Source organism: Zonotrichia leucophrys, chromosome 2, assembly GCF_028769735.1.
Source record: "Zonotrichia leucophrys gambelii isolate GWCS_2022_RI chromosome 2, RI_Zleu_2.0, whole genome shotgun sequence".
Taxonomy (NCBI): Eukaryota; Metazoa; Chordata; class Aves; order Passeriformes; family Passerellidae; genus Zonotrichia; species Zonotrichia leucophrys.
In genome coordinates this window covers 64,002,696-64,027,333 of record NC_088171.1, presented here as the reverse complement: position 1 = coordinate 64,027,333, position 24,638 = coordinate 64,002,696, and the positions used below count along the sequence as shown (strand labels likewise).

The 24,638-nt window shown below is 42.2% G+C and overlaps 2 protein-coding genes across 4 annotated transcripts in view; one reads left to right on the top strand and one right to left on the bottom strand.

Moving 5' to 3' along the window:
• The window catches only part of DTNBP1 (dystrobrevin binding protein 1), a 67,560-nt gene extending 65,506 nt beyond the window's left edge, over positions 1-2,054 (top strand). For both annotated transcript variants that reach the window (XM_064705210.1, XM_064705211.1), the window contains exon 10: positions 454-2,054. In XM_064705210.1, coding sequence (XP_064561280.1) covers positions 454-701 — 248 coding nt within the window. In that variant the 3' untranslated portion in view covers positions 702-2,054. The remainder of the gene's footprint in view (positions 1-453) is intronic.
• Positions 2,019-24,638, bottom strand: part of JARID2 (jumonji and AT-rich interaction domain containing 2) — a 210,919-nt gene continuing 188,299 nt past the window's right edge. For both annotated transcript variants that reach the window (XM_064705208.1, XM_064705209.1), the window contains exons 9-18: positions 19,478-19,570; positions 18,930-19,048; positions 18,726-18,796; positions 17,801-17,915; positions 14,437-14,542; positions 13,465-13,647; positions 8,467-8,597; positions 6,225-6,408; positions 4,668-4,775; positions 2,019-3,964 (exon numbers count right to left, since the gene is read on the bottom strand). In XM_064705208.1, coding sequence (XP_064561278.1) covers positions 3,788-3,964; positions 4,668-4,775; positions 6,225-6,408; positions 8,467-8,597; positions 13,465-13,647; positions 14,437-14,542; positions 17,801-17,915; positions 18,726-18,796; positions 18,930-19,048; positions 19,478-19,570 — 1,287 coding nt within the window. In that variant the 3' untranslated portion in view covers positions 2,019-3,787. The remainder of the gene's footprint in view (positions 3,965-4,667; positions 4,776-6,224; positions 6,409-8,466; positions 8,598-13,464; positions 13,648-14,436; positions 14,543-17,800; positions 17,916-18,725; positions 18,797-18,929; positions 19,049-19,477; positions 19,571-24,638) is intronic.

Here is a 24,638-nt window from a genome sequence, read left to right as displayed (position 1 = left end):
AGAATCTAATTTTGAAACCTGAACTCTTAAACTGCAAGCAAATACTGTTGCACTGTGTCACAAGTCTTTTTTGCATAGAATATGGAGGAAGCAGAGTCTCAAAACAGAGTCTGCCACTCCTGTGCACTTGAGCTGTGGTATAGCTCTACCAAATGATTGCTTTCATGCTGAATTAAATTTGATTTGCTTTTGCATCTTCATTTTTAGTCAAAACTGGTGATGGCTGTTATTGCCTGCTTCCCAGTTGTTTGTTTGGTTTTTAATTTCCAGTTTGTGTAGTTCTGTTACACTGAGTTTATTGGGGGGTTTTCCTCTTGGTGACTTGGGAAAGAATGAAAACAGCCTGGAAGTGACTCCTTTAGCAGCGCTGAGCTGATGTTAGCGTGCTGATTTCTCAGTCCCCTTGCTGAGCCAGAGCTTGACTGTTGCTGTTGTTGTTTTCCCACCTCTCAGGGCCCGACTCCAACAGCTACGTGAGCGAGATCAGCCTGCAGGTGCCGAGCCAGTCGGAGTTGCGGCAGAAGCTCTGTTCCCTGTCCTCCACCTGCACCGACTCGGCCAGCCAGGACGCCAGCGAGGGAGAGTCCCCCGTGGTCCAGTCGGACGAAGAGGAGGTTCAAGTGGACACTGCCCTTGCTGCTGTAACTGAGAGAAAGGGCGCTTCAGATGGCAGTGATGAAAGTGACTCTCAGACTATTTGAATCTTAAAACCATATCCTTTGAGAATGACTTCTGAATGAATGAACAAGTGAATGAAGAGCTTGCCTGTGTAACGATTTGCTAACCAAGCGTAACAGCCAGATCTTTTTACTTAGTAATACTGCCTTTTTACAAAATTGCCAGTCATGTGGAGGTTGGTTTTTAAAGAAAAAATTATGCCTAAAGCACACACACTTTAACAGTAGTCTTGGGGCTCAGGGGAGCAGTAAAACTGTTGTATATACTATGTATAAGAGAATTTAAGGGGAAAGGTAGAAGTTACTTTGACCACTAACCTTTAAATGGCTGATTGGAAGTACTTAAGAGTTGATGTGTAAAACTGAACCCAAATTGTTCCTTGCATGTTTTCAGCTGCTGCAACTGAAGATTTAGGATCCAAACCAAAATGAAAACTTATTTTCTACTCTTTACTACCTACTGTCTGCCTCCTGCCTTTGTCTACTAATGCAGCAGTGTCTACTGTTCTCACACTTCTTATTCAGGACCAACTTAGTTATAGGTGTTAAGGAAAAAATAAGAATCCAAGAAGGAGGAGAGATGCATATGGAAATGTTGCACTCCTTGTGGAGCAGGTATCTTAGCATTGTGTACTTACTCCTCTTTCAAGATAAAATAAAGAATTTCTATCCCAACCATGTCTTTTACTTGATTACACAGGTATTTTATCCATGACAAGTGAACAGAGGAGCCTAACTCAGGATAAAATGTGGTTAATAGGAGCACCAATGTAATGTGCTTTTCCATGGCAACATCTGTTTGACTACACTAGGGAGATAAACCTGAGTTAATTGTTAATTAAGTGTGTGTATTTTAGAACCTCAAGACCTATAGGCATCGTCTCATTCCCGTTTTTTCTGCAGTCGTTTTTCTCTCTGAGGTCTGACCATGTCTAATACCTGTTGCTTGTCAAGTCTCATGCTCTATTTTCAGGGATCTGCACTTCTTTGAGAAGGCTCCTGGCTCCTGCTCTTTCTGCCAGAGGGAAGGAATATAATCAGAAACAGCGTAAGTAAAAGGATGAGCTGTGATGTAGGTCCCTTCCAAAGACCTGCCCTGACAAAGCCAATGGCTGGGAAGGAGGGTATCTCTTCCTGCTTGCCAGCTGGGCAGAGGCCAGTTTCCTTAAGGATTCTCCTGTTAGCTGACAAAGTGTTTCCTGATCCCTGCCTGGGAAATGAAGGTTGGAAGCTCTCTACCTACAATTAAGAGATTTACTATTCAACAAGGCAGCTGTTGGAAGAAATTTATCTTGAAGGAGCTTCCTTTACCCTCTCGCTTTCCAGAAGACAGACAAAATGTCCAAAAAAGTTTTGTTTTTTTTATTAAACCTCGTAGTACAAACCTGGAAAGTAAACAAAAAACTCGCAATAAACAACATGAAGTCTTTCCTTACAAGGAAAGAGAGCAGAGCAGCGCTAATAAATTAAATGTCAAACTGTAAGCCATAGTCAGAAGTTTACTGTCAAGAGGGAAAAGTACACAGCAAGGCCATAAAAACCAGACAACCACATTTGAAAACACTTGACTCTGTTTATGTTATTGTTAAATATTCCAAAACAGTTCAGTCTTCTGCAACAACAATCAACAAATTGTATTATAGGACTTTCCTGACAGTCACCACTGGCAAGCTCAGTGCAATATGGGTAGCTACGGTATTGTTGAATTCAATTACGAAACAAAACAGTTTGTGAAAACATTTTCCCTTTTTTATTCCACACATACTGTACACACAACCAGAAAAGGGCAACAGCTACTCCATTATTATTTTTTGTTGTTGTTCAGTGATGTAAGCAGCACTTATAAATGTTACAAGAAAAACCCTGTAAGCATCCAATCCAACCGATGAAGAAAGTGAAACGTAAGGCTTTTCTTCATCTTGTCTCTCTGCCATCCCTCCCCCCACCCCAAGAAAAGGCTCAAGTATTTAAAAAAATTTACAGGCATATGTACAAAAGGTGTGATTTTTTTTTTTTGTTACAACATGAAGAGAAAAAATAGACAAGATGAAAGCAAATGCATTTTCACATTCAAAAGAAAATACGCAGACTTGCTAGTGGCTCTAAATGTGATCATATAATGAAACAAATTCAAAACAAAATTAATGCTTGACTGTGTAAAGGTGTGAAAAACAGCAGTGGAATGGAAATGGAATGTTAGAAAGATTGCACGTCTATGACAAAAGAAGCACTTATGGCTTCAATCACTTTTTTCTTTTTTTATCTTTTTTTTTTAAAGGATGCTATTGAAGGGTTTTTGATAAAGTAGCCAACAGCACCAAAAAATAACAGAATGGATTTCCTAATGAAATCAGGCACAGTTTTCCCTCACATAACTCCTCAAGGCAGGCAGTCTTTTTTCCTCATTTTTTAAATTTTTTTTAATTTTTAATTTTTTTTTTTTTTTTTTTTTTTATTATTTTTCCCCCTCAAAACAGATGCATAGTGATGTGCTGGTAAAAGAGAACATACTCCAAATCTCCTCCTTTTGCCTACAGTTAGGAAACAAAGTCCATCTTCAGCTGCCATAACCTCCCAAAGAAAGTGTGTATTCTCCAATTTAAAAAATTACAAAACTCATCTTGCTGTGACAGAATAAAAGACAGCCAAAGTAAAGCAATTTCTTTCAAGTTTTTGTCTCCTATCCCTTTTCTCTCTAGAAAAATCTGCTCACATGACCGGAGAACAAATTATAAAACACATCAAACTTTAACCTATTCAAAAAATGGGTTAAAAGCCTTTTTTCACAGTTACCAAAAAGGCTTTTTATTTTTTTTCAGCCATAGGGACAATACAAATTCATATTTTATCAGCCCCTTGCCGGTTTTAAAACAGTGAACATACGGCAGTTTAAAAAAATCAGACTGCTGTATCTATCTATTCTAAGTACAAAAAAAAATTTCAACAGTTTAATGCTAAAACAAAATTAGTTCTCTAAAACCAGAAGAAAATCTTCTTTAGAGCTAGTGCAAAGACAGCTTGTATTCTACAGCAAGTACTCCAAACTATGGTATAATAATTACAAAAAATATATATAAATTGACAAAATGAGAGTGTTGGCATCTTCAGGATTAACTTGAAGCACTTTTGGATGAACTGGAGGATGAAAGCCTAGATGATGGCACGTCCACTGTCGCTCTCTTACGAGGTCCTCTTTTTGGTGTAGGCTTGCTGATACAGTTCTCAATGCTGCCATTTTTACCAGATACTTTTCCACAGATTTGATTGACAAGACTGATTATTTGTTCCTGTTCAGGAAGTGGAAAAAACAAAACAGCAATTACTATCTGCTTTTCCTCCAGAGTCACTTAAAAAGGAGTGCAATGGAGTGCTTAGAAATGCTGGGAAGCCCATCTTAAAAAGCTGCTTGTACCCAGTGCTGCTCTCCAAGAGCTGATGTGTCATTTCTCCCACTGCTGTGTCTTTACCTTTGGGGCCAAGGTAAAGAGCTCACAGCTGAAGACATGGAGCCTCAACCCAGAGTCCAGGCACAGTCCTAAGTCCCCATCTTGAGTTTAGGGATTATTCACCATGACATTTGCTTGGAGCCATTACTGCACCTCTCATCTGCATGTGCTCTGCAAGTTGCCCTGAAGGACGATCATGCTGGACTGGAATAAAGTCGACTAAACTTCCAGTTACCAACAGAGGGAAGGTATTCCAAAGCACAGAAGTTACCACAGTGAAAGCAAAGCCTCATGTTCCATCCCAAAGCATCAAGCGGCTTTTTATGTTCTGTGGCACATATTCATGGAATTTATACTTCAGGTTTTATCAGTATCATCATGTTTCCTTTTTGTTGTTTTTTTTTTTACTAAATCATAATAAAGCACCTTCTTCCCACATCAAAAACAAAACCAAGACAAACACCCAAACCCAAGACCATTTTGCTGAGGCCTCAGCAGGACAAAGGCAGAGTGAAGTGTCCTCCCCAGAGCAGTGTCAGCTCACCTCATCGTAGCGGTACATCATCTTCAGCCCCCGGCACGACTTTTGCTTCTCCACGTGCCGCAGGGCACACTCCAAGCAGAAGACAACGTTTTCATTCTCCTGTACCACCTACATGAAAGAGCAGAGGTTGGGGGAAGAAGTGCAGTTAAACTCCAAACTGTACCTGTATTCTCCACACAGTATTCAGTTATGGCCTGAATTACACCACCTGGATTTTACTGCAAGGTTGTGGAAGGAGGTGTAAAGCACACTGTGAAATCATTCAGGATGTGCAATAGCTAGAAAGAATCTATCTCTTTTACAGTGCTAATGTTGGCAAATATATCTATAATTTTAAAAAACCCTCCACCAATATTAATGAGGGCTAAATCCCAACACTATATGCATTTATTAGCATATCCTATGCAGTCCTAAAGATCTCCTGAAAGGAGCAGTTTCCCATTACTTAAAATGCTGCTTTGAACAAGGATATAATCAGCTTAGCCACAGGATTCCTCAACTACTGTCTTGTTCAGCAATGGTGACATTTGCTCAGCTGGCTGCCTGCCAGGCCTGCACGCTCAGCTTGGAATTTAACAACCAAGTTGGGAGTTTTTTATCCACAACTACTGTTAAAGAGTGACATAGAATCCTTCCCATTATTAAACTTACTCCAGAGCAAATACACCAGAAGGTCCATTAAGAAGTTCTGGTTAGTATTTTGGGTTTTTTTCAAATAAACTCATTTTAAAGTTACTTCAAACTAATGCTGCTTAAAAAGTGGTCTAAAAACATGTATAAACTCAGCATATGTTATCCTAGGGCAGGGAACAGCTACATCTGATTATATACAGATACATTTCATTTCCATTAAAAACCAAACATCTATAACCAAAACGATTCCCAAAAGATGACAGAGAAAAAACCTCCCAGACCCGAAGGAGAATACCTGTTCTTATGATTAAAATGGTATATAAGGTTGTGGGAGGGGCTTCTGGTATTTTTAATGACATTGCTGTGTTTGTAGGTGTTCTGCATACAGCTCTAAGCCTGGAATTGTCACCACAGTGGTCAGCACACCTTCAAAAGCCAGTAGGCATTTCCCACTTAGAAGAGAGAAGTTTATTTTTGGGCTATTTTTGGACAGGCTGGCAAACAGCTTGATGGATGGGATACATCTCCCCTGCAATTTGGCCTGCAGGGACATTGTCTCAGCACGGGCTGTGGCTGCGTGCCTGAGGCTCATGGCACATGTCTGACCTGTGGCTCATCCTGAGACCTGCTCCGTCACAACCTACTGCTGCTGGCAACCTGCAGGGGTCTTTGTTAGCCCTCCTAGTGCAGTGCAAACATCTCTTAGGTGTCTGAGGGCACTGCTTCATCCCTTCTGGCAGGGTGAGAAGGCAGCTGTCACTGCTGTCTTCTGTCACCACTGACCAAGGCAGTAAATGCCACATCATCACCTCTTTGTCTTGCGTGGAGTGCAAGACATGGTTCAGTGGCCACAAATGCCTATAGATCCCTGGAATGCTAGAGCAGGGGGACAGTTCCCCAGGAGTGGCAAAGGACTGTACCCACCATGGAAAGATAGCACAGGTGCTGACAAATCTGACACCTCCTCTCTGACGTCTCCAACTGCAGCCACTTTCGAGGCTTTTTCTTGCCATCCACGCCGGCGCTGCTGCTGTCGTGGCTGCCGTAGCGCGCCGAGGAGTGGAGACCGGCCTCGTACAGCTGCCGCCGCTGCCTCAGCTCCGTGTCCCTGTGAACGGGGGCACAGTCACACACTGGCACTACCTCCAGCCACCACAGAGCCACACACAGTCACCCCTTCACCCCGCTCAGCACTGAAACCTGAGCTCCACACAGCAAAGCCCTGAGTGGTGTCAGAGGTTGGTGCCATTCCCTAGGCATGGCAGACACAGCCAGCACCCGGGAAACGCTGCCTGACAGCAAACGCTATCTCCGGATTTTAACAGCGACCACTGTATCAAGCCAATGGTTCTCAAACTGCTCCACAGAGAAGTGGGGAGTGCCGAGGACTTCCTGGAGGTCGATGGTTGCTCGAGCCATGTGGAGAGTCGGGAGCTGTGGTTAACAGGACTGTCATTCCTGAAGTTGCCAAAAGCCACCTTGAAGATGAGGAGCCGTGGCTGTCAGGAGCAACAGCCCCTTCATCAGGAGGCAGGGATGAACCAAGGACCTGCTGCCATAAGGTGTTTCAGGCAGGAGAGGGGGAGCAGGGCAAGTGACTATGCCAAAAGATGAAGATCTTGCTGTACACCCAGGGAAAAAGAAGGAGATGTCAATAAAGGACAACCACCAAGCCCTCCGGCTGCCCTTCACCCGCGGCATCTCTAAGGCGGACAATACCTCCTGTGCTGAACTCTACAGCTTTAGGAGAGCAGGTTGGGTTGGAGCTGAGTGGAAGACAGCAAGTGTGGAGTAAGCTGAGCATATGGAAGGGGAGGATAAAAAAGTGCACCACCAGACACAGCTGAAGATGAGTGAAGAGCCAAGCTAAGCAAATGGCACGGGCAAACTGAGCAACCAAGGCATATCAGGAGAAGAAGCAGCAAGAGACACAACAAACAAGCAAAACAAAACAAAGGATAAAAAATATGTTCCACAATGTTCCACTTCAGATGGCTTTTTTTTTTTTGCCTTTTTTTTAGATTTTTTTTGTCTGGGCTTTTGTTTCCTATAACCAGCCACAGGAAGGATCCACATCCTCCAGTGAATTCCAACCTATGCATAGGAACAAGTTTGAGAACCACTCTGATAAAGGTCGATGTGATGGTCTAAGAGCAAACACCAACACTTGTTTTGCCTTTTGTACTTGCAGACTTCCTCTTCAAAGGGATAAAAAAGGCACTTGAAAGTGGTTATTTCCGCAGGGGAGCCACCTGCAGGTAAAGCAGTCAGCACACCTCTTTGCATTTCTTTCTGAACACTAAACAACACATGGGCTGTTTTCCCCTTCAATATGTCACTGGAAATTTTCCAAATGAACATGCTAGTTATTAAATACAGTTTGTAGACTCCATTCATCAAAACTTTCTTGACATCTCGAGTATCAGTTGTCACAAACTTGAAAGATAGGTAGCAACTACATGGTAGGGAACAAAAGAGAAGATCATTACACAGGAAGCCAGGCAACATTATATTTTCTTTTCTCACCTATCTTAAGAGAAACCCTGAACAAGTGTCCTTAATACTGAAGAGAAAAAGGAGTGTGAAGCTTTTACTCTTTAAAACACTGGAGGTTCTAATGCCAGATGCGTTACCATGCATGCACAACTGCTCTCTTACTCACTATTTAAAACCAAGACAACTTTGTGTACACAAAGGACTTTTTGTACCTGTGGTATAACAGTCTTGATACTGAAGACAAGGGTTTCTGGTGCAAAACCCACTACAGACATGGATTGGCAGTGACTACTGATGGCAAAAGATTGAAAAACTCAAGGAAGGTGTTTAATCTCTTGGCACCACATAGTTCACATAATGCATCAGGAAATCTCAACTCTCAACACCAAGAATTAATAAAAACCTGGTGCAAACTGCAGTTTCAGGTTTTTTAAGATGTCTACAGTAGGGAATTCTTAGAGTTAAGACATCCTAACCATGGGCACTGTCACATCAGTTGCAATCAAGGAAGCTGCTTCTTCCATGTGTGCCTGTCCTCAGGTTCATCTGCTGGGCTTTGGCTTGGATAAGTAGGGACAAGGTGTGTCTGAAAGGATTACTTACGCCACATCATCCATCTCTGGAGTCTGTCAATGAAACAAAAGAGGTAAGCAGGCCCCCAATTCATTACCTGAGCTCTCCCAGGAGCGATGATATTGTACTCAGAGTCGGTCCGTTTTCTTTTTTTGCTTCTGCTGTTGCAATCTGATAAAGCAACTTTTCCATTGAAAATGGTTTGGCTATGCGGCGTCGCTTCATTTCCTGGGACAGGACAAAATTGCCACATTAGTTCCCGGAAAAATTTGAAAATAAAATGTTACCAAGAATTAATTCAAAGTCAATTAATTAAATTTTTGATACTAATAAACTGAAGCAAAAAGTAGCCTTTTAAAACAACCACAAGTAAAATCTTTTCATAGTCCCAGTTAAACAAAGTGTTTATGTTCCAAGCACCTCAAAATTCTCTCCCTAAAAATTCTTCCTGTGGAGGGCAAGAGGAGCAACACCATCACTCAAGCTCAGTAACACTGGATGGCTCAGAATACAAATAGTGTAAGATCCATACATATGACCTGCTTGAAACCCAGGACAGGTGTTAGTTCATATCTTTTAAAACATAAAAAACCTAGCAGAACAGGCAGATGACAGGGAAAAGAGACAACAGGCAAAGAGGGGGATTCATTTCTGCCTGTTACTGGTTCTTCTCTGTGAAAGCTTTTAAAGTTATGTTTTACACTCAATACAAATCAAATTATTTTGGTACCTGAAACCATTTTGATAATCCTTAGGTAGGCAAATTTCTTGATTTAATGTGCAGGTGGGAAAAGTGCAGCATTTTCCCAGTAGCTACAGAGGTCTGTTTTGGCTTATGTAGAGTCAAGACAGCTCAAATGAGCTATCACTGGACTGTAATGTGAGGGTGACATTTCTGGTTAGTGGTTAAACTTGCCAAAAACCTACTCAGCACACACAACCCTGAAGATTTTAAATTTTTTTACTTTAATTTTTTTTTAAATTACATGCTCTGGGTATTTCTTTTTTCACAACCAATGTATCATAAAATTAATCATTTTTAATAGCACCCACTGCATGCATTCAAGTGATTACTATCACATAAAATGGAATAGCAGCCTTTGCTGACCAAAAAGGGTTCAAAAGAGGTTAGAGGTAAAAAAAAGTATTTTTCAGAAGGCATTTGCTCTGCTGGACCCTCCGTGGGGTTGGAACAGCTGCACTGTTAGGAGTGGTATGGGAAGATTTTTCCACTTTAGTTTCGCTTAGTCTGAGGCTGTGTACACAAGAACAGACTCCCATCCAGGGAAAAATTCTGCATAGTTAACACACAGAGCCAGAGTAAAGGCCACAGTGGGTGGCTGGACAAGAAAGCAAGGTCAGCTCCAGCTGGGTGACAGTTCAGGGACACCCTGAGCCCGAGCTGGGTTTAGCACAACTTGCTGCATTTATCTGAATTTCTGAAACTAGGTACTTTTTTCTCTTCCATACAGTAGTGAAATACACAGCTAAGTATTTTACAACAGACTTGTACTGCTGCCTGATTATTTCTTTTAGTGACACATTTTTCATTGTCACAGAAGTCAGTGAACATTCACATTATAATTGTCATCAGCCTGACACTTGTGATCTCTCTTGCTCTCAGACATCTCTTGGTCATTCATTTTCCAGGCTGAGTAGTACTCTTGTATTTAATGCAGAGGCTAATTAATAATTTTAACCATTGATCTCTGCTGTGCTTTTCTAGTTCCTCTACATTCCTTCTGTAATTAGGGGCTCTGAATTACACAAACCTCCAAGACTACACAGTGCAGAGCAGTTTCTGCTTTGTTATCTATTCTCTCCTTCTAATTCTTAACACTCAATGTATTTTTGTTATGCCAGAGCACTTGACTGACAGCTCCAGAGGAATCTAAAGACCTCTTTTCTCAGTAGCAAGAGTCCATCATTCAGAGTCCATCTCTGTATCTGTCACATTAGGATTATGTTTTTAAATTTAATATTTATCAACACTGAACTTCATCTACCATTTTCTCACTTGCATCACTCGGTATCATGAGATCTTTCTGTAACACTTCATAGCTTTAATTTTTGCTGCCATTACTGTTAATATCCTCAGCATAAAGGATTAGCTTTGCTATTAACTTCCCTTCCTAGATTATTTATGGATACATTAAACTGTGCTAGAACAAACTCCTGAAGAATGCAGAAAGAGACCTCCTGCCTTCATGATAAAAACTGACCCATCCTCTGCTTTTCTTTAAATCAGTTTGGGGTTTTTTTTTGGTGTGTGAACTTAACCTCTCTATTTATTTATAAGCTTTTTCTCCCAAAAATGCTCACAAACTCTCTCAGCTGCAACTCTTGTCCTTACCTACTTCCAAAAGTTTCAAGGGCTGTAGGCCATGATCTTGCTGCAAAAGCCACCACGGTGGTTCACTGTTCTTACTTTTTTGTACATTTACTTCCACAGCAGTGGTTATTTAGCATTTTACTGCTCTTCCAAGGTTCTTAATCTCTGCTCTCCACCACAGTACAGTTCTTTTCTAGTGAGGACATCAGGTACACTCCTGTAGGACCACGTTCCCTTTGGTTTCATCTGAAGGAGCCCCATGTGCTCAGGGGGGGACAGCTCTGTGACAGGAGCCAAGGAGTGGGAAACCTGTGGTGTTCTAAAGGCATGTTCCTCACCCCAACTAAAACTGGAGGCAGGGAAATAATTGTCCAGCCCCTGCCAGCATCTTCCATGGATGGCCAGGGAGTACAGCGCTAACACAACTTTCCTGTTTGGGAGAGCAGCGCACAGGGATTGTGTCACTGTAACAGAGTTAAACCTGGCTTGTGGACTGTGGCTCTCCCGAGTGTGCAGCAGTGCTGCTCCAGCTGCAAGACTAACTCCATCTTTCCTATGTACTTCTTCCTCTTGTATTACAATACCAGCTGAGTCTCTTCCCACCCAGTTTCTGGTAGGCCTTAAGAGCACCAAAGCCCTTCTTTAAAACCAGACTTTCCCTCTTATTTCCAAACCCCTAACCCAGAGTGCCTTCATTTAGTCCAACATTCTGTACTTCAGTTTCCTAAATGAGTTTCACTGACTATGCCCAATGCCTTATTTGAAGCTATGGAGTTATCCCTTTGCCACTCAAAACACACACTCTTCTACCACAAGTCTAAATCTTCTTCTCATCCTTACCTTAACATTTCAAGAGCTCTTAGGGTGCTTTTATAAAACAAGCAACCTTGTTCCAAATATGGTCTAGTTTAAACCTGACTGTCGCCTTACACAGGTGTTTATATAAACTCTTTTATTCCAACAGGTTTTCCAGAGTGCTTGTAAGACTGAAATCAATGCAATTTCAGATGCAGAATTTCATTTTTTCATGTATTAAAGGAGATTGAGCAGTGATTCAATACAGAAATGAAACAACATCATTTTAGTAATATAAAGAGAGTCACTATAAAAAAATCAGGTCACAGTATCACAGGATGAAAACAAAGTTAATTTATCAAATGCTAAAAACTGTCAGTATTGCTGTGGAGAACGAACAGATAGAAGGTACAGTTGTTTATCAGAGTTCATTTCACAGTCCAAAAAGGGAATCTTGCCCATTACACACATCATCTCATCACCTCTGGGAAGCACAATCCTGGCCAGCGTTGTGGCAAAGATGGCAAAGTGCCTTGTCAAAGTGGAGGAACCAAAGAATAATCTCCAAAATTAAAGGAAATTCAGAACATAAGACAGTTTGAGGATAGAAAGGGGAAAAAAAAAAAAAGAGAAGTAAAAGAACAATGCAGTAGATGTTTCATAAGTTGTTTAGATATAAACATGTTATCTGTGGTTCTTGAAAAGTTTGTGAGAGCTGTGACTTGAATTTCCAAGGTAGGTTATCATAGACTGTAATCTGCGGGATTTCAGCCAGCTTCTATTTACCCAGTGCAAAGCTCTTAAAAATTAATCAAAAGAAACTGTTCTTCAAAATTTGAGGCACCAAGAGCTGTTTAATTGCTGCATAGTGATTTCTGTCTCTTACAGGAGTAGCATTTCCACGATATCAAACAAGTGTTCAGTAGAGAGATAAATACAGCACATGGAGTTAATATAATCATGTACGTTCAGACAGGAAAGGTTAGCTCAGGATTCTTATGCCTTACCTATAGATATACATAATTCCCACCTTCCCCCAAAATAAATATATAATAAAATAACCTTTTATTTCAAACTAAGTTAATATACAGTTAGTATAACCAGGCTGGAAGAATTCCATTTACCCTAAAGAAGCAATCCCTAACTGTGGACATATTACAGTTAATTACTTAGTAACTTGGTCTGAAGCTGTAAAGGATAATTTACTAGTGGCTTAGCTATAAAACACTACCAAAATAGTATCTGTAACCCAGAGTGTATTTCAGAAGGTTGGGAAAGCAATTAGTGACATAAATGCTTTGTCCAAGAACACAGAAATGTAGCCAGGATCATGATGACTGGACAAATCACCTGTTTCTGCAGGCAACCTGCCTTGGTGTGAGAAGGGAATGGGAGGGTTATTTATTTACATCTGGTATTGGATGGGCTGGTCAGTGAACCTAAGGATTTTCAAGTCTATTAAATTGAAATTGCCCTGATCAACAGCTTTTCCTGAATGAAGGGGCAGAGAAAAACAAGCAATACATCTGTGAGTATTAACTGACTCTGCCTACCATAGGAGCTAACAAGCACAGTTATTCAGATATTTGCACCTGAGATTCTAATGGTTCTAGAAAACATCACTTAAAAAAAAAAATTAGTAAGCATAATACAGTGTATAATCATCAGCTCTGAAGGGGTTTTTGAAACACTTCCTTGCAAACTGGTCTGCAGGCACAACAATCTTCTAATTTTTTTTATATATACACAAGTCTTTATCTGTCAGTTAACAACTCAGTCACTTTTCTGACAACACTGGATCGCCTTATGCCTTGCAGAATTTTTTCCTTTTTTTTTTTTTTTTATTTAGCAGTCCAGAAAAACAGACGTTGTAGCACTACTGTCATAATGCTACCAAATCCTGGAATGTCTGCTGTCCTTTTAGATGGCAGGGCCGTGAATCCATTTTAACTCTTTTTCTCAACTTACCTTGGCTGTTTTAAAGCCCATACTTGTCCACTGGGTGGTAGCAAAGTGCACCGATTCGGAAACACTATAGCCACAACATACTTTGGACACAAAGGATCCAGGAAAACAGACAACAAACTGCCCGCTCTGCTGTACAGTACGGTGCACCCTTATCCCCTCCTTGCACAAGACCTCTGGGGAGATCTGGAAGGACAGAGAAAAAAAAAGAGAGAGAAAAGAAATCAATGGGAACTGCCTTCCTGGCTCTGTGCTGCCATGCTGCAGCTCGTGGAGCAAAGCTGTGCTCTGGGAACAGCTCTGCTCCAGCTGCTTTCCCTCTCCCATTCCGCACGTGCCAGACCTCAGGGTCTGCAGTGACAATTGTAGAAATGCTTCTCTCTCCTCAAACCAACACCTTAAACTCCCCCATGCCCAAGGACAGAACACTGTCTGCCCCTACAGGGAGCAATGCAGATTCAAATCATTCAGCTTTCCATCTGATCTTTTCCAACTTGGCATTAAATCCATTGTGCAACTGCACTTCTGTGAGATGTTAACATGGGTAACCAAGGCAGGGGTTTTTGTTATGGGCTCCCCAATTTGTACTTAAATGCACTAAAAATAAATTGTTTTCCAAAAGATAAACAAAGGAAGCAAAAATACTAAAGTATTAGATTTCTCCCATCCATGCTGGCATCATAAAATATCAGTCATGGCAGATGAATTGATTAAATCCTACTCCCTTTGTGAGGCTAAATACATTATAGATACTATTAAAAATGGACATTTATTACACTTACATGTTTGTTTTTATATTAATACATACTAACAGCCTTGTTGGAAAAATACCACGTAGGTAGACACTGCAAACAGAAAGTAGCCCCCTCTGCATTGCTGCAGTGGAAGAGAAAACCAAAATAAATCCCCAACCAACCAGCCTCCTGAATAGCCTGGGGTTCTCAAATGGGAACAGCTCTCCCAGTGTTAACCTACCATTACATTACTTTCAAGCATTTCCAGCCCTGGAGTGCCATTGGCTTGCAGCAGGGTATGTACCACATCATCAAGTTTGTTCTCCTCCGCAGCAGGAATGCAATACCTGTTGTTTTGTCAGAGGAAAAGAGAAAGATTTACTGTGGAGTAAATAACAGTCCACAGCTACACAGTAACAGACAATTCAGACCAGCACATTGATTAGAAGAAAGAAATTCAACACAGGGTTTCACACACAGCTCTTTTGGTAAAACACTGAGGATTGAAGGGAAGCTGTTTATTCAGACTCAGTCTGATTGTGTTCAGCAAGTATCAGAAGACACAAAATCCCCAAACCAGAAATGTGAAAGAAAACTCAGTCCTCTGTAGAGTAAGAGGAGAGAAACCAGCAACAGACTGATGGTCATTTTAATAGCACCAAACCAGCTAATTATGGACAGAAGTTTGCATCTTGTGAGCACCAATATTTGTTATCTTTACCATAAAAGACTGTATTTATTACCAACCAAAGGATCTTCACATTTAGTAACATTTTATGTTTGTAACAGTCAAGAAATCACAATTTCCCTCTACTGTTAGTGCATCAAGTTGCCTAAGACCTTCTTGCCTTGCTTACTGAACAAATCCCACATCCCTCCTCTCCCTTCCAACACAAGACCTGACTAAGAGCAGCCAAAGTGGCAGGAAAGGTTTCAAACTCTGCAGGGAACCTGCCAAGTTGCACATCCTCCTCTGCTTGGAAGCCAAGGAAGCAGCTGTCCTCTTGTGCTCACTGCCAGCACTGCTCCCTCAGCAGAATGACAAGAAGTAACACAGGAGTCTCTTAGAGCCACACATCCAGAGATCTGCTGTTTTCCTGGATGCAGGGAGGCGGCATGGTGACAACTGGTCACTGCTCTTGCCTGCAGCCTATCTGAGGGGTGATGCTCAGGCAAGTCAAAAGCATCTGCAGCTTCCCCATGAGTTACCCTTTCTCTTTAGGCAATGAGACCTCAACCTGGAGTCCATTTGCCCCCACACCAGTAACACACACACGGAGTTGTTTTTCCAAACTTGGAACAAGAGAATGAGGCTGGAATGATGTTTGGGGAAGTGGTAGAGTCTTCCTGCCATTCATCTGATCTTTCCAGCAACTTCATGAAGGGTTCTGCTGGCCTTACACACCTTGTCGGGGTACTTGCCCATAACGTGCACTAACTCCATGTGCATCACACAGGGTTATCCTGACTGAAGAGTCTGTAGGAGGCTGCACTTCCTATGATCTGAACACCTCCTCACTGTTCACTCTACTGATGATGACTTTGATTTGTGTTTGTTGATCCTCAAGCCAAGAGGCAGAAGACATGACATTATCTGCTGTGGCTAACTGCAGCCACAGTAAGAGTTGATTGAGCTGGTTGCCCAGGTGCACAAAGACCCTCTCCTTACAGATATATTGACAATGGTCAGGGCCTTACTAAGAACTCCCAGGCTTACAGAGAGGTGAAGTAGAAGAACTTTATCTTAGAACAAGTAAGGATCAAGTCCAAACAGCAATTTTAAATGTATGCCATGTCTCAAATACTTTGTTGCTAAGTAGTGACAGCTTCAGTACAGCTCCCCAGGTGTGGTGTATCACTCCAGTTACAGGGATGAAAGTATTTTAAATTTGAACCCACTCTTCTCTTTTAGAGTCAGAAAATATGGCTGACTCAAGCACACAGAACCTCACAAGACAGGCACAGGAAAATGCTTGGGAAGGTTGTGTGAAGAGGAGAGGCAGCACAGAAGTGCATGGAACTGAATACCTGGGGCATAAAGGGGAATGAGATCCTTTGCAACTGGTGCATGCTGCAATTGCACTCATCTGCAATTCCTGATGTACCTATAAAAATGGGAAGTGAGCAGCCACTGTAGACTTCTGAATGTCTTGGCAGAACAAGATTTCCTTCTCTCTTTTAATGGGCATTGAGGATCCCTCCAGAATAAAAAGGTTAGGTCACTGACCTCTGCCCAGCATGCAAATTGAGTTCTCCCCTGTTTAATCTCCAAGAGGTAAAACCTGAGAAATTGGAGAGTGAGCTGAGCAATCTGCAGGTAAGCAAAGTGGTTTGAGTAGCACAGGGATCTGTCCTTGGAAAGAAGATTTCTGGGTGGTAGAGGGACTTGGCAAGACAGAGGAGATGTTTGGAGCCCAGTGGCCACTTTGTTGTCCCCAAAGCAGTGACTGAAGGCAAGGCTGTCAGAGCTGCTCCGCAGCAGACCTGGAGATATTAAATTCATCTTCTCCTAACACAGCTGGGTGCTTTATTGCACTATTAAAAGTTGTAATGAGCTAATGAATACTAGCCTGACACTTCAGGCTGGCAGCCTTCCTGAAGAATAGCTTTAACAGACAAAGGAGTTTCACTTCCTTCTTATGAGCTATTCCTGCCTATTATGCCTGTTTCACCAAGGCTATCATCACAAAGAGGCCTTAAGTTATGTACTCATCTGTATAAGTCCATCAAAATAAAGCAAATGGCTTTTTATTCTTCTTGGATTCAAAAAACAGAACAGTAGTCTTTCCAAAAATTTGAGCTCTCTGCATGCAAGCCTGTTCAATCCCAAGAGTCACATGTTTTGACACACAGCATGAAGAGTGGCCTCAGAACTTAATTAGGGGATTCTTGAACAGCTTCTGTTTGGAATTTACTGTCATTTAAGACTAGTTTAATGTTTTAGAGAGAAACAGACTCACCTAAGGTTGAGGACAATGTAGTTTGCTCAGTGATCTGTCCTGACAGTATACTATTATAAAAGATTACACATTCCTGATTCACAGAACAGGGAGAAGTGCATGAAATGCCCATGACAGAAAGTGACAAACTCCCAGGTCTGCAGCATAATCCAAAAGTTACACCTTCACCCCTTGAAAGGATCACATACAGAACATCTCTTCAACTTAACACATCTAGAGAGAGGGGAGAGATCCTGCTTTCATGGTTTTCTCCAGATTTCAAATCCTTTTCGTTGGGCCATGTGCTTTTCCAGTGACAGCTGGACCAGCACCCCTGACATCAGCAGCATCTGAGAAATGTGTGAGAACACACTTTGCATATGCATAAAGAGCAGTCCCTGATGCCACTGCCACCATGGGGACATCAAGACACCAGAATAGACCATGGAATACCAAGTGAAACTTTTCTTCCAGGAAAGGTGTTTTCATCTCCTAAGTTTGTACCACGTTTTCCCATTAAGACTGGAAATCCCAACAACACACACACACACACTGGACCCTCTAGGTGAGACTCCCTCAGGCAAAAGTACTACACAAGCTGCTACTAACACCAGCCTACAGGCAGCCACTGCAGGGAATGTGAAGAACAGCCACGGGAATACCTACCAAATGCAATCAGCACCAGTGTGTAAGTAGTCAATGTATGGAAGGTGATTTTGGTCTCGAGACCAGCATGAGGTAGAAAAGACCATGCCAATATTTAGCCAAGGAATTGTCACTCCTAAAACAAAGAGATTGAAAATGAGATTTGAGTAGCTTCAGTTTGTTCAGTAAAAGACAGTTTGAAAGGGCATTTAAATCAAAAATCTTATTCTCCCTGTTAGCTGACCCTTGAAGTTATAAATCTTCCTATCACAGTGAATAATTTACAGGGAGTAATTAAACAAATCCAGCATTTTCCGCTAAGAAAATATCTAGCAGCCAACTGCAGTGCCCTTGAACACGTTTCTCTTCTAATAGCTGTATAAAACTTTTATTCTTAGGAGAATTCACAAATACCCATAATTAAAGCTCACTGCCATTGATCAGAGGAGGTTGCTTCATGTCAAGCCTTTCAACAGGTACCCTCTGTTTCCCAGCTGGTTTGTTCAGGCTCAACACCTGATCTCAACAGGAGATTCCACTGTGCTTCCAATGTTTCTTATCAGTAAACTGCAATGGTGTATAGGCAGCTGGAGAATCTGTCAATTCATTTAGAAAATGTGTGTGCTGCTTTTCCCAGTGCTACAGACTACATTTTGCAAGTGTGGAAGTAGCACAGCTCTGTCCTGACACACAAGAACACTGACAGCCTGGCAAGAACAGCAAGGGATACTGCAGGTACAAGTTTCTCCCAGGAACAGGGTCTCAACTGCTCATTAATCCTTTATCTGCATGGCTGCCTTCTCCCCTTTAGATAGCACCTCCTACATACAACTGCATATCTGCTCCCTCAGCTGGGGAACGGGGGGCAGGAAGAGGGAGAGGCACTTGGTGCCCACAGCCCCACACGCCGAGGACACTGACACGAGCAGAGAAGGGACTTGCTTACCAGGCACAGCACCAAGATGTCGCAGGATGGATCCTGTATTATTAGGAAGGACTGTGAGGTTCCACCCATGCCTGTTTGAGGGTGACACAGAGGGACACAGTCAGTGCACATTCCCAATGCCAACACTCCCAGTGCCAAGCTGCCCTGCTGGGCTCTGCTCAGGCATGAGTGAGGCAATAAAGAGGATGGATTTGGGGATCTTACCTTGAAAATGGTTCAGATTTTCCCACAGGAAAACCACTCCCATGGGTGTTGGTATCTACTTTTCCACAATGCACTGCTACATGGCAATCTTTCTGTTCCACTATCCGCCAGTATTCTTGCTGTGGTAAGAGAAAGCAGTAATGCGTTTTAAATTTGCTGAACAAGGTATCTCTCATTAAAATATAAACCCCAGAAATTTACAAGGCTTTCATGACCTCAGTGTAATTCAACATAAACTATGGCTTAAAAATAAGCATATAAATAACTGGAAGTCACAATAAGGCAGGCAAAATTTAGATCCCCTTGCTTTCTGTGTTTCAGCACATGTCAGATTAAGAATTCTTCCTCCTCCTCAGCTCATCAATACCTTTACTAAAAATGTTCAAATATTTTAAAAAAGAAGAATCAGCACCATGTCTATTTAAATTTCTTTTTAAAATTCTAAACTAGACAGCCTTAAATTGATTAGAGAAATGCTTGAAAATCAACTATCTGGAATCTCAGTGCCCTGAAACAAAAACCTTTACCACCCCTTGTGCTGGCCTCACCTCTACTTCAGCTACTGTAGGCTCCTTTGTGAAGCACATGTTCATGATGTTTCTTGCTGTTCGGTAGAAGGTTGTTAAAGAAACAGACCTACCCTGTGGAAAAATAAAATAAAATTAAAAGTGAAGATAAAAAAAACAAGCCTATTTTTCCCCATGGCCTCACTCTTTTCCTTACAGGCTCGATCCCAGATGACAACAGAGGGAAAGAGGATGAAGTCTCCAGAAGAGGTATGGGTCTAAAGCTCATTTTGTTGCTGAGAGAAAATACCTCAGAAGATACAGAAATTCAATCACATGAACTTCCCAAACCCACCATGTAAAAAGGCCAACTGAATGTTCCCAGAAGGAACATTGCTTTGTCCAGCACAACACTTGGTGTTTGATGAATACAGAGGATGGACATGGCCCAGCTCCCTATGACAGGTTGCAACAAACCCAGTATGCAGCCAGTCAAAATCTACTTTATCCAGTAATGTACAGCAATTTACATTATCCAGTACATTATCCAGGGACTATGTGGCCATGCTCTTTATGTACAAGGAGCAGGTGAAAATAGACTTAGAAAATTCATGGAAATGCTTAGCATCAAATGTTGTATGTGGTGGAAGAGCGTCACAAAAAGCAGAGTTTGCCAGGATTACTGTAATCACTTGGCTTTCAAAAACTAGTTATGCTCAATTCAAGAAAAGCAGTAAAAATGCCAAGGAACCAAGACCTGTTATTACAAAGTTAGAGAAAGGAAAACACAGTAAAATTGCTGAATAAGTGCTTTCATTCTTGGCACTGCTGCAGGAGCTGTACAAGAAGAGGCTCTGCCTTGGTTTTCTGCTTGAGCTAGCCCCAAGTTTCCAGGCACCTGCTTTCCTGCACACCTACACCTCCAGAAGCCCTGGGAAGCACCGTCCAATGGCTTTGGAGGCAAGAGCACGGGAACCCCCTTGCTCCTTTCAGCCCTGACATCCCAAAGGCACACCACACATCCCATGGTGTGCCCAGACAGGAACACCTCTGTTGCCTCCTGTGCTCCCGGGCAGGAGGAGGACGCTGGGAAGCTGCATGCCAGGAGAGCTGGCAGGCACCACACGGGGGCTGAGGGCACTGCTGCGGGCAGAGACAGCACCCTCTGCAAACAGGAGTGCAAAGTGTCCGTGCCCCCTCGCCACATCCACTGCTCCTTCCCACTGTGCCCCCTGACTGCTCATCTGAGCAAGCACAGGCTTAAAAACTCTGCATAACTGGGTTTTATTGTTTGGACTGTTACTTTTCTAGCTAGTTTTTCAATTATGAAACAGATCCGCCAAACCACTTCAGCCTTTTCTTGTGTTTAATTTATTTAATAACTATATCCAAGAGTAAACTAGAAAGAACTATAAAAGCAGCTTTCCCCCACAGGCCAAGTCTATCACTCTGCTCATATGGCTGTAACGTTGTCACTTTTTAAATTGAATGCTGCATAATTAGCTTTAGCAAAAGAAAAGTTTGTGAAATGCCCAGGGCCTGGGGCACTCTGCTTCCCATAAACTTCAGAGCTGGATTCTCTGTGATCCAATAAGCAATTTCCTTCATCTTTTAATGCCCTTGTGAAGGGTTTATTGTGGCAGCCTTTTACAACAAAACCTCTCGTAAAGGCAGGGCCCGCACCAAGGCTCGGCAGCAAACCAGCCCTGCAGCAGCTGCCTCCTCCCGGGCCCTGCCTCCTCCTCTCGTCTTATGCAGAAAAACAAAATAACGCCTCATCTTCCAAGATTCGCCATGTCTTTCCATTTCTCAGATAGACAAGACAAGAAAGAAAATAGAAGTATAAAGGGAGCAAGAAAAAAGAAAGTGGAAAAGTGGAACACTTTAACCCTTTAAAATTGCATATTCCCATTTCTTCCTCTGCCAATAATTTGGTATCTTTATAGTCTCCTAAAAGCTGTAAAACAAATTAAAGGCTGAGGGTTGTCTGTTTGTGCTGTTTGAATTTTTTCTTAAATCTGAGGAATCTTGTAACATTTTCTGATAACACAGAAAATAATTTTATATGTTTTAATGGAGCATTCTAACCAGAACACAAAATGAATTGCAGGGGAGCAAAATAACCTTTCAAACACCCTGAAAAGTATCTCAGCAGTTCAACAACTGCCTTAGGAGCTTCAAGCTACAAAGTAAAGTCTCTGTTTCTATGACAAGAAGAGAGGAAGGCTTAAGAAAAGAAATTCCTATTTCCTCCCCTGATTCTTCTCAGGTCTGATGCAGGGGCCACGAGAGCCCACGCAGGGGGAGCATCACCACCACCACCAAGCCTGGAGGGAAGGCAGAGAGAAGGACACTGCAAAGCTATGAATGGTAAAGACATTAAAGCAAACATAAATATGAGCTGAAACCAGAGATTTCATAATAGCCACAGGTGGAAAGGAGGGGCTCCTATTAAGTGGAGTATGAAAATGCCAAGTCTCTGGGTGAAGAGAGCTCAGCACAGGATTTCCATGATTGTTTATGGGAGGGCTGGCAAAACCTGCATTGTGATTTCTTCTGTGCATCCCTCTATAATGAGTCTGCTAATATGCCTTCCGTTTGTTCTGTATGGAAACAAATGCTGCTTTCACTCAGCACCAGTAAAGATTTTTAAAATATTTTCAGAGCTAAAACAGGGGAAAGAAGTGTGAAAATCTTGCATCAGACGCTGCTTTGATGTCAGCAGTTTACTTCACACACTTACAAATGACAACATTTTAATCATCAGGTAGAAAAACCAGTTATTTGGAAGTAAAGCAAGCAAGCACAGCAGCCTGCAGCACACACCTAAAAGCACAGCAAGCCTCACAGCCTGGGAAGGAGAGACACTGAAAATAATTTGGGAGTCCTGGCAGAAAGTCAGCCTAACACAAAGGAGATTGAGTCTAACCTTGACATGTGATATGGTGGTAACTGCTCCTGGAAGACTGCATGTCTCTTGCTAAAAACAGCTCAAGCACGTGCTGACTGCAGAAATTGCTGTGAGAAATCCTAAATGCATGGCCTCTTCATAGTCTGAAAAACAGACTTTATGGCCTAAACTGGACTAGAGCCATATGATTATGATGTGCTCCCTCCAGCCCTCAAGATATTGACCTGGGCATTTTTCACATACATGGGTTTATTGTGGTTTATTTTTGTTTTGTTTTATGTATGTTTTTCATTTTTAATTAGAATTAGCAATGTGCTTTAAAAAGGAACCATTACAATCCCATCATATGTGGAAACTGGAAACTAATATGAGGACAGGTTCTGTTAATGAAATTAAAATTTTCTCAGGAAGATGTTATTAGGCTAAGAACACTCCCCCATCCACACAAACAGGTTTAAAAGGCTTGTTCCATTAAATGCCATGATGCACTCTCTGCTTACAACTGATGCCAGCACCACATTCCCTCAGTCTTTTAAAGCCTAGTGATGAACTACAGCAATTTTACATCTTGTGGGCTACCCTGGTGCATCAAGCTTAATGCATAATTTCTGTGTCTTGAGGCTTTCTCTAAGTGACATAACCAGTATTAATGCATCAGTCCTCCTACAGGGCTTTACCCTGAGTGCTGTGGAAATGAAGCTTCACTCCTCTCCCTGCACTCAGAGTGTCTCACAGGCTGCTTCACAGCAGGGATCTCTCCAGAAATCACCCCAGAGATTTGCTTCCCCCTGCCTTCCCCTCAGTCCATCACCTGTGACAGCAGCTCCCAGTCTCTGCACTACAGAGAATGTGGGATGGGACCAAAACAGACACTTCCCAGTGTCTGGGAAGCTGCTGGTACCACAGTGGACAACCCAGGGCATTCCCTGAGCGGCTCCATGTGCTGCAGCTGTTTTGGTGGGTGGGGAGAGCCCTGGCCCATGGGCTCAGTGATGCTCCTCTCTAACAGCCTCCATGCTCAGGACAGAAGTATTTCTACCTGGTATTGTCAGACTCAGACAGGCTCTGATGCTGCCCCTACTGCCAGAGCATTGTTTGGTCACCAAGCAGAAATTCTGGGAGCTCTCTGCCTTTTGGGGTAAAGGCCTGGTCCTCAGCAGACTCAGACTAGTTATACCAGCTACACTTTGCTTGCTTGCTTTTTTTTTTTTTTACTTCCTAAATCCAATTGGGATACTTCTCACAAATCCCAAACTTGCTTTTCGAGTGGCTTTGTATCTGCTGAACTTTGAATGGGACTTGCACTGGAAAAGAAAAAAAAAGGCATTCCCCCACTAAGTTTGAGGTTGTTCATGCAGCAGTCAGGGTAAGGTTTATCAAGTTTTTCATTTAACCATCATTAAGGACAGGATATTAAGGACAGAAATGCCACTTCACTATTCACAAAGTCATTAGATAAGCTTCTCTCCAAAGGCAGCATGGCAAAGAGATTGCTTTTCAAAGGTGGGATTGAGGCCAGAGTCCCCAGTAAAAAGAATTTTTGGGCTGACAAATCATAACAGACTGCAAAAGAAAACTGAAGCAGGCTTTTAAAGCCCAAGTGCTGAGCTCATGCAGTCCCTAAATAGCTTAACAATAAGTCATTTTGGGCTATCTGGCTTCATTTCCTGGTGATGGAAGTGAGATTGGAAGGGGAAGAACAGCATATTCTTTTACTGGCCACAGACACTCAATGCTATATTTCTCTCAGAGCGCAGCTACACCATTCAGCTCAACTCCAAATTGCACTGTGAGTTGCAGCGCCAAGTCCTGCTCCAGAGCAGGAGACTGCCAAATAAAATACAGTGCGAGAGTCAGCATTCCTTTGCAAATGGATGTACTTGGTATGTGGAGGACTGAGCAGCCATGTGACTGTTACTGCTGAGCAAAGTCTGGCATTGTGGATGAAAATATTGTTTGCATTTCAATTTGCCCTTTCTAAATGTAGTAGTATTTCCAGTGATGTTCGTTTTGATGTGCAGCACTACTTCACTCAACAAGAGATTTGCAAGAAGCAGGAATGAGAAAGCAGAACATTACTTTAAATGTCACTAGAAAATGAAAATAAAATCTGTGTCTGCAAGGATAATTGGGCAGAGGTATTCAGGGAGCCTCTCACAAGGAGATGAAGAGGGGCAGAGCCCAGTGCATCTTGTTATGACAATAATGCCTCCCAGCTTTTCCAGACATCCTGCAAGAGCCAGGCACATCAGGATAAAGCCACCAGACTGTCTGGCCATGAGAACCATGATA